The 10,310-nt window shown below is 32.4% G+C and overlaps 1 protein-coding gene across 3 annotated transcripts in view; it reads right to left on the minus strand.

Annotated features, from left to right (window-relative positions):
• The window catches only part of LOC108689881 (band 7 protein AGAP004871-like), a 142,191-nt gene that overhangs the window by 128,715 nt on the left and 3,166 nt on the right, over positions 1-10,310 (minus strand). For all 3 annotated transcript variants that reach the window (XM_018196838.1, XM_018196836.1, XM_018196837.1), the window contains exon 2: positions 10,058-10,261. In XM_018196838.1, the coding sequence (XP_018052327.1) occupies positions 10,058-10,120 (63 nt within the window). In that variant the 5' untranslated portion in view covers positions 10,121-10,261. The remainder of the gene's footprint in view (positions 1-10,057; positions 10,262-10,310) is intronic.

Genomic DNA, 10,310 nt, shown 5'->3' on the forward strand with positions numbered 1-10,310 from the left:
ATGAAATTATTCTGTTACCTTTGTGTTCTTTTCCTTCGCTCATTTCTCGGTGGTTTCATGTTACACTATGCCGACGCTTTTAACAGTGTCATCGCGCTCTCATTGAATGTTCGATTAGCATTCATTAATTCAAATTTAAATAAAAATCTTAAATCTTTGCGTGCGAAGAAAGAGTCAAAACGTGAGAGAAAATGTATTAGGAGAAAGATGATAGGTAATGGATAGTAAGAAATAGCGCACTCGATTACTTGTTTTATCCTATTAAAATATTGTAATTGCGCTCGTATCATTCTATTATTAAATCGCATCATAAAAATCACAAAATAAATATTATATCTTTTTAATAAAATCGCGTGCGCGAGAATACATTTTCAACAATTTGTGATTATTGTACGCCAAAATTATATTAAAAATAAATGCAATGTATTAAAAAAATGAAACTCATGGAGTGTGAATTAGTAATGTGCGCTTCAGATAAAATTGTATACACTGCGTTACATTTAAAATAAGACATAAATTAATGCTTTGTAAAAGAAATATATAATATGATACTTTAATATTATATTACTCAATTTTTTGAATTATTTTCAATCTCCTTTTTCCCTTTGCTTCTATTCGAGGGTTTAGAATTATGTATAATAAGAAGGATTATAGTTTTTCGTCAATTAAATTAAGTTATCAAGTTATTGAAATAAAAATTGAATAATAAAAATTATAATTAAAATCTCTGTTTCTTTTTGGATTTTCTCCGCAATTCTAAAATATTTTTTCGTCCCCCCCTCCCCTCCCTCTTCCTATGACGTAACTTCGATACCTACGCATTCCCGTTTTTCCTTATCGCGATCCCGTTGTTCCTTTCCCTAAGAATCGCAACGGGTAGGTCAGAGAGAACTGCATCATACAATGGGTAGGAGAAAACGCAACGAGAGAGAGAGAGAGAGAGAGAGAGAGAGAACAGCCCTTATTACCTTCTAATACCTCAATGACACACTCCCCCTCCCTCAGACCCAGCATCTGAGTGCACTTTCCCCTCCCTGACCCCTTACATGCACACACGCAGGCACATACGGTATTGATTTCCTTACATGGGATCTTTAATTTATTGGTTAGCTCCTTTGTTATTATATTTGATTGAGATCCAGGATCCAATGAAGCTCTGCATTTATACGTTCCATTCGATGTCATTTATATGTACGCTGTTGAAAGAATTACTAGCCTTGTATGTTTTGGAACGCATTGTGTTATTATTTGACAACATCCGACTCTTAAATACAGCTTCCGTTTTTTGTGAATTTCTTTCTCTTTCACAAGAAATTAACTGTGATGTGCTGCTAAAACAGCTTCTATTTGGCTTGTTTTCTGACTCTTCTTTTTTGAAGTTTTCCGCTTCTTGTGTAACAAGTAAAGTATTATGCTTGAGATTATACTTTTTGCGTGAAGATGTCCAGCTTTTTGGCCCATATGCTCTATTTTGAGACAGTTAAAACCCATTCTACAATTGCGTAAGCGTAGTTGTAAATAATTGTAGTTGTAAAACAATTGTAATCAAATAAAAGAAAATATTCGACTATTTTTAGTCGATTCTTACAACTACGCTCATGCAATTCTAGAATAGGCTTAATGCAGAAGTTTTTTTGTTTTATTTCTAAATATCTTTATTGTGGATATAATTTCAAAAATTTCTCATTTAAAAATTAAATAAGAACCCGCGCAGTGAAGACATGTCATTGCAGTTGCTTCTACTTTCTTGTCTGTTTTCTTTCCCTTAATTGACTCGGTTTGCTTTTATCTGTCATTTTAATCATGACACAACGCTTTGCATAAAGACTATCATTTCTTTCAATGTAGGCAATTGATTGATCTGTTTCAGATTGATTTTTTTTTCTCTTTTCTCTCTCGTTGCGTTATCAAATTTGTTAGTGATCAAGTATGACAGTGTCACAATATTGTAATGGCAACTTTGAAACTTGAAGCAAATGAATATGAGCCCAAACTTTGTTAACCATATTTCTGAGGTTAGCATGATTTTACTTTGCTAGTTCAAATAATCCTTCTATATGCATATTGATTATTAATAGCGCCTTTTCAATGACTTCCAAGCGATGGTATAGTTGACATCCAAGGCTTCTAGTGATGAAAATCTTTTCCTCTTTGAATTTATGCTTGTGTCTCATAATCTACTTTTTATCCTCTTCACATTTTACTAATGCATCTTTACTAATACATCTTCACGCTCTCTAATTACAATGTTACAATTTCCCATATCTTTTAACCACTCTCTTATGCCTATCTCTGCTTCTTTCTGCCTCTCTATACTACTTTCTATTACCTTACCTTCTTTAGTTATCTAAAAATTTCTAATTACAAACTTTCTTCTCCTTTCTTCTCTTTTATTATTTGTCATCTATTTCTTCAGAATATTAACTTCTCTACTGCTCAGTCCTTCCTCGCTAAAAACCGATCCCTACATAGGAACTGCAATTTCCCTTTTCACTTGTCACACTCCTATCCTCCCCTTGTCCACTATCTTCTTTCCTGCTGCTTTCTGTCTTTTTTCCTTCTAGTTGTTCATACTTAATCTCTAGCTCTTTGTATTTCTCTATCAATCCCTTAATCCTCTATTTTTTCCATCTGCCTTGTCCATTTCTCCTTCAATCTTTTATCTTTCCTTTTCATACAATTTCGCATCTCTTTCCTTCAATCTTCTATCGCATTCTCTGTATTTACTCCTCTTTTACTACCTCACTTCTCTCTTACGTATTCACAAATAATTTTTTTTTATACAGGGTGTCTGGAAATAATCGCCAAATATTTCATGGGCAGATAGAGCGGACTAAATTGAATCGAAAAATTCTCTACTATTTTGTAAGTTAACGAGATATTAATCCTTAAAGAAAGTCGAATACTACTGCGAAATCGGTGTTCAATCAATCGATGTTTAATCAATCGATGTCGATTGCGCGGTATTTGCACAAAATGAAATAATTGAAATCTAAATTACGTGGCGTTATGTACAGTTTGCTCTGGGACATACATGATATTTCACTTCGTGTCCAATTAAGTGTGTTCAATTGAACCGAGTCCAATTGGATGTCACCCTCTCCCGTTTATTAACATTAAGAATTCGAAAATTAACGAAGTTGCAGTTCTCATATGATTTCAGAGGTTTAGCATCGTTAGATGAGGTACAAGATTAAATGTGGCCGTTTAGGAAAATACGGAAATTAATTTCTAAATACGAGGAAGAAGCATGTTTTCTTTTAATTATAATTTTGTTGTGTGCATTTCGAAATATAATGCAGATCAAGAATACGTATTTAGTAATGAAATTGAATTAAGTTATCTTATAAAATAAATAATACAATTTTAAGAGTAACACTTAAGTTAACTCTTAAATTGAGGATAACGCTCAAGTTCAGTTCGGAACTTTAAATTAAATGTAAATACTCAAATTTTAAGTTTTTTTTATAAGGGATTTAATGCTCATAACGTCAGTAGAATTATTTCAATCATTTCGTTTTTTTAAGAGAAATATATAAATCGAGAAGCTATAGCAAAAAGTCTTTTTAAAATTATAGAAATTATAGAAATAGTTACTATTTTTTATGTTTCCAGAATCAAATATATTAGGTGTACAACTTTGCTTCCGCCGTTTTCCTATAGATGGCTTTAGCGGTAAGTGGTGGTCGAAATAAATAGATCATAGACGTCATACAATAAATTGAGCATCTATCAACATAACCCCATAGAAACATTAGTCGATGTGTGTCTGCATCATAAAGTTATTCTCGATTGAAAATGTCAGTTTACGAGAATTCTCGTCATTTGCGGAAGATTTTAATTTTTTGCTTCAATATAAAGAAATCTGCGGCTGAGGCTCATCAAATGCTCTCAAATACTTATGGTGAAGCCGCTATTAGTGAAAGAACGTGTCACGAGTGGTTTCAACGCTTCAAGAACGATGATTTTGACATCCAAGGTCACGCTCTGTATTTGGTGGGACCAGTTCGGCGTAGTGTATTATGAACTGTTAAAACCGACTGAAACAATCACAGGCGATCGGTATCGAACGCAATTGATGCGTTTGAGCCGAGCATTGAAAGACAAACGGCCGCAATACAACGAGAGACACGATAAAGTGATTTTGCAGCATGACAATGCTCGACCCCATGTTGCGAAAGTGGTCAAGACATACTTGGAAACGTTGAAATGGGAAGTCCTACCCCACCCGCCGTATTCTCCAGACGTTGCTCCCTCTGACTATCACTTGTTTCGATCAATGACACACGGCCTGGCTGACCAGCACTTCCGGTGAAGTGAAAATGAAGAAAAAATTGGATCGATTCGTGGATAGCCTCAAAAGATGACTAGTTTTTTCGACGCGGGATTCGTACGCTACCCGAAAGATGGGAGAAAGTAGTGGCCATCGGTAGACAATACTTTGAATCATAAATGTATAACCAGTTTTTTACAATAAAGCCTCGAATTTCGGAAAAAAAACGGCGGAAGCAAAGTTGTACACTTAATAGAAGTTGAGCGTATATTCAGCCAACTGAACTCAATAAATTAATAAAACAAAAAGTAAGTTAAGCCTTAATATATGGTAAATTCAATATATTATATATACGCTAGGGTTTAAAAAGACACAAAAAATGCTGCAATTATGTGAAATACCGAAAAGTATATTAAAATAAATTAGTTAACTTAAAAATATGAGAATTTTGGGAACGATTTATTATTTTACAAGTTTTTTACCTTTTTGTTTGTTCTTATATTTTTATTACATCATATACATATATCATATTATGCATGTTATTGTAATATATATGTTGTTTAGTTTATTTTATAATAATATGCTTATGTACAATAATAAAAGCTGATTTTTGTGTCAAATAAATTAATATGTCTGATTATAATCGTATTTTAAATTTAGATTGTTTTTAATTTTTAAATTCTAGCTGTTGTTTAGCTATTTTTGAAATACTGTCTAGCTTTTCTATTTTCAAGAGTTGGCAATATTGCGCTAAACTTACTCGCCTATTTCTTACTATCTAGGTATATTCGCGTTGCTTAAAATTTAACTTAAATGAGATAGATATATATTTAGAATTTAAAATGAGATAGATATATATTTAGATGTTGAAAAGAGAAATGGGGAATATGCTAAATACAAAAAGTACAAGTATCGCAAATAAATATAAATCTTATATATCCTGCCTCTACAATTTTCAATCATTTGCCTTCACCACACTGTATGCTAATCATACAATTTAGTCTCTCCAAACGCTCTAATCGTTTATTTATCTTTTAATTCGCGCAATCTCCGGATCATATGCACACGCATATATGCCAATCAAGTCCACTGTCTGCAGAAATATTGCATGTAATAATCTTTTTATTAATTCGTATGGTACTCCTCTGATAAGTGTTGGGTATACTGAATAATCCAGTAATTGCTAGTGTCGGTCCCAAACTCAGAGAAAGGAAAAGGGTTCGCTGGTTAGCAACCTACCTAAGATAAAAAAGTAGAAAAGCTCAAAGAATTAATAATGTGGAACAAGACAGATCTATTGACGACGGAAATGGTTTGAATGAGGAGACCCGCAAAAATATCTACCCATAAAAGAAAAAACAAACGACAATAGAGAAAATATGTACTCGTATGTTCATGTTGAATATTCAGTCTTGTAACGGCAGAGATCAAGAAATAATTCTAGAACTGGAAAGACACAAAATATACATCTGTGTGTATCGAAAATGAAACGGAAAGAAAAGAGAAACAGGAGATATCCAGGTTTCTACTATTGTGGTAAGAATAAACATGAAGGGTAACTTCGGGAATGGAAATATCTCCCACATCCACAACAATACAAATGAAACATTGAAGAAACACATTATATTAATAAAAGGATGAGGAGAGTAACCCTGTATTTAGAAGAGGGAAGACTACACATCATAAACATATATGTATCCGACGTAGAAAACCCAAAGCAGAGACTACGACATTCTACAACTACAACAAGAAATTAATAAAATATCAAAGGACGAGATGCTATTGATACTGAGATACTTAAATATCCGCATTGGCAATGAGGTAGCTGATGTAAAACAATGTTTTAATAAATTGATGCTAAATTAGAACGAAGAAACATTAATTGCCTTCTGCGCAGAAAATGAATTCCGAACAAATAATACATACTTCAACCATAAACCCCTGTACAAAATTATTTGGTCTAATTTAAGAGACCAAACATCCTCATTAGACTACAACATATCGAACGGAACAATACATTCATCCCAAATTCAGAAAACATTAAGAACTTTTACATCGACAAACATGGGATCTGACCTTGGATTGATATTATGCAAAGTTCGTCTTTCTCTAGCTAGCTCAATACAGCAAAAGAAGAAAATACAAGAAGAATACGTAGAAAAAGTTTCAACATTGAAATAACGAAGAATGAGATTATATGAGACTTGTATGCAAGACTAAAGTCGAAAATCAAAGAAAACGAAATCCAAAGATAAAACATGTTGGAAGAAAGTAAAAAGCAATATAGTAATGGCGGCAGAAGAAACTCTAGAAAAGCTCAAGAAAAAAATAAACAAGAATGCAGAGGATCAAAACACTTTAGTTCACGATGGAAATAAAAGAAATATTAAAGAGAAAAAGAGAAAGTTTATTTTCAATACCTCAACAACAGAACAGCACGAGAATACGAAGAGTATAGAAAAGTTAGAAACAGAATAAATACTAGGATGAGTTAAAAACGGAATACTTACAAACCTTACTAGAAGACATGGAAAGGGACGGAATTCAGAAGAGGATATGGGGAGTATTAAAATGACGGAAAAAAAAAAAGTGAATTCACACAAGCATAAGTAATCAATAGCGACACCTGGATATTTCCGAAATTTATACCAGAAAATCCAAGGCGCAATAAAACATACCCCCACGATCACAAAGGGGATTATCCATAATAGACATACGATTGCTAAAAGAAATGATCGGTTAAAAACAAAACGAAAAAGTTAAAAAATAGGAAGTCACCAAACCTAAACAAAATAGCCAACGAACTGATTAAGTATGGCGGACAGGAGTTAGTTAAACAATTTTCTTTCAATCCTTAACAACGAGACAGCCCCCAAGGAAATAAAGTGTAATCATCCCGATTTTCAAAAAGGATGATATGAAAAACTCAAAAAACTACAGAAAAATCATGCTACTGAGCAGTATCATAAAATTATTCATCCGAACTATTGAATCGATTCTTTTGAAACGCATCAGAATCACTGAGGAACAATAAAGATTCAGAAAGGACAAATCCACCACTGACGCCATATTTATAATGAGACAATTAGTAGAAAAGTCAGTGGAATTCAAATCAGCAGTTATGTATTTCATTGATTTGATCAAAGCTTATGATAGAATGAAACTGAAGAATGTAAGTAGAAAGTAGTGTAGAAACACTCAAAGAAGAAAACGTTTCAGAAGATATAGTCCATAATCAAAAAACTAAACAAACATGATTATGCATTAAATAACAGTCTGAGAAGAGGTGTCAAACTCAATAAGAATTAGATAGGAAGACTCATTCAGTTACTCCTCTTCGACATTATTATGGACGGAATATCAAACGTAAAGAAAACAGATCGACGATACAGACTGGACAAGGGGTCATTGAAAATAATATGTTATGCTGACGACGCTGTAATCATGGTGAAAGAGAAGGATAATCTACAAAGGATGCTGCATAGCTTCTACATTTTAGCAACACGATTTAAAATGGAAATATCTGTAAAGAAGATTCCTAGTTGCAACAAAAGAGCCAATCCGCTGTAAAACTAGTAATGGACGGTTGTAATCAGACAATTGAACAAGTCATGTCCTTCAGATATCTAGGCGTTAACATTAAGCCAAGATAAAAGAGAGATCAATTGCGATAAAAATGGCTGGATATCTGAGAGATGTGATATGGTACAACAAATTCATGAACATGGCAGCGAAGTATGAATATACAAATCTTGGGTCCATTAATATTGACATACGCGGCGGAAACTCATGCAGAAATATGGCGAATAAAAATTGACGACCAAAAACAAGGCGAATCTCAGAACAGCAAAAATGTAGACTAAGGAGAATAGCTGAACTCACATTGAAATATAAGATACAGTTTGCGCAATTAATGCCTTCCAATCCTGTGTTTTGGCATTGCGTATTATCTTCTTGGTTATTTTTACCTTCATAGCCAAAATGCGCGAGTTTTTTTTCAATTTCTATAGACTGATCCGATCCATCCGATTACGGCCATAAGTATATACGTAAATGACCAAGAAGGTAAATGCGATGCCTCAATAGTGGATATAATGTCATAGAGTTGAAAGGCATTAATTGCGCGAATTATATCAGAGAAATTAGGGAGAAGTGCGAAATGCAAAATATAATCAGATGGATACGAAAAAGAAGAGGAGCATGGAATGACTATGTGTCAAAGATAGAAGAACCGTTTGATAAATATAGCGCTAACATGCAAAGCCACAAAGTCAAAGACTCCCGGACCGCCAAAGCGAAAAGAATATTAAACATCTACATCACAAGAAGGGATGACGTAAATTAGTATAGATAAGCTATAGGTTTATTACAAAATAAGAAGAAGTATTCATGTTGATGTTCAGCAAAATCTGATTAGTCAATTCAAAGATAATTCCAAGTAAAAATCCTGGATTTTGGATTTATCCATCGACTAATTTAATTAATTTTCATTGATTCGTGCAATATGCTTTGTATTCAAGTTAGGATTCTACACGATTCTAAATGAATTAAAACGCTAATTGGAAATAATATTATTTATTACTTTTAATTGGAAATATTATTTATTACTTTATAAATAATATCAAACGAACATTCCGTCAACACAAACGATTTTTATACTATGTTTTATTTTATACATTAAATTCAAGTTTTCTATTGGTAACTTATTGCACTTAAGGAAACTCTCTACAGCACTATTGTAACAATATCAATAGTGCGTAACATTTAAAAAATTACAGCAGTAACATTGTTGCAACATTGAAATCTTAATATCTTATTGCAACAATATTGCAAAATATTATAATTTTTATATTTTGTAGAAAATATTGCAATATATTGTTGCAATATTGCAATTCAGTAAATAAGTAGGCCCTGTCGTGTTTTCTCTTTATGAGAGGATTATATGCCTCTCGTAAGAAGAAAATGTCCAACAGTTCTATAAGAAGGAATATGCAAATCGAATTAGCGAATCTCCTTCCCAATCTTTTTTGGATGCTTTTTAGGACTCCGAATATTTTTTGATTATGACTTTATTGTATGTATTTTGAAATATGATGCTAAACACACAATAATATGTTAGCAATTAATAAAATTAGAATAATTATTGAAATATAGTAATATATATGCAATATTTCTCTAAATATTGCAACAATATTTTATTTTTGCAAACATAGGATTACTGTTGCAGCAATGTTTTATGAAATATTACAATCTTTCAAAATTGTTGAAATATTTTGTGCTATAGAGGAAAATTTAAACACAACTTTCCTTTTTATTATTTCTTTTTTTTCATGCTTTGAATTTTTTAGAATGAAAGAATAATAAATTTCAAATCCTGAAATTTCACATTTTCTAAAAATTTGTCGAAATACATAAAATTCCAGTATAATTTCAGCATAATTTAACATCTAAAAATATTCATAGACCGCTGGACACTATGTATTGTAAGTAATTTATGTGGAAATATATTGATTTCAGAATATTATGTTTTAATATGACTCGGGCAAATAAAGCAAAGCATCTTTTTTTCTACACTATAATCCAATTGACCACTTTCAGTCCATCTTATGTGTCTTGTGTATGAAATGCTTTGCTAATTGCATTTATTTCATATCTGTTTTTTATTAAGAAAGATGTAATATTCGATACTTTTTTATGAAGTTAGTGTATATTTTTTCTTTTTTAAAATGATTAATACATTTTTTTTCCTTAGGATACATAACATGCATAATTGCCTTTTCTCACCTGCATATTTCCGGAGATTGTTTCCCGCTCACTCAATATTTCATGAAGTGGTCGCGTCCCCATCGTATTCCTTAAGGTCGTTTGAGCCAGTAACCTCGTACTGTGATGCGCGTTCTCCACATTTGCAATCGAAATGGTTGCGTTATTAACACGGTAATAGACTACTGCATCAACAGATACCGTAACGCTATCCTTTGTCAAAACCTAATATAAATAGATAATTATATTAGATAAATAGATAATTACACACATA

The sequence above is a fragment of the Atta colombica genome, unplaced genomic scaffold (assembly GCF_001594045.1).
Source record: "Atta colombica isolate Treedump-2 unplaced genomic scaffold, Acol1.0 scaffold28, whole genome shotgun sequence".
Taxonomy (NCBI): domain Eukaryota; kingdom Metazoa; phylum Arthropoda; class Insecta; order Hymenoptera; family Formicidae; genus Atta; species Atta colombica.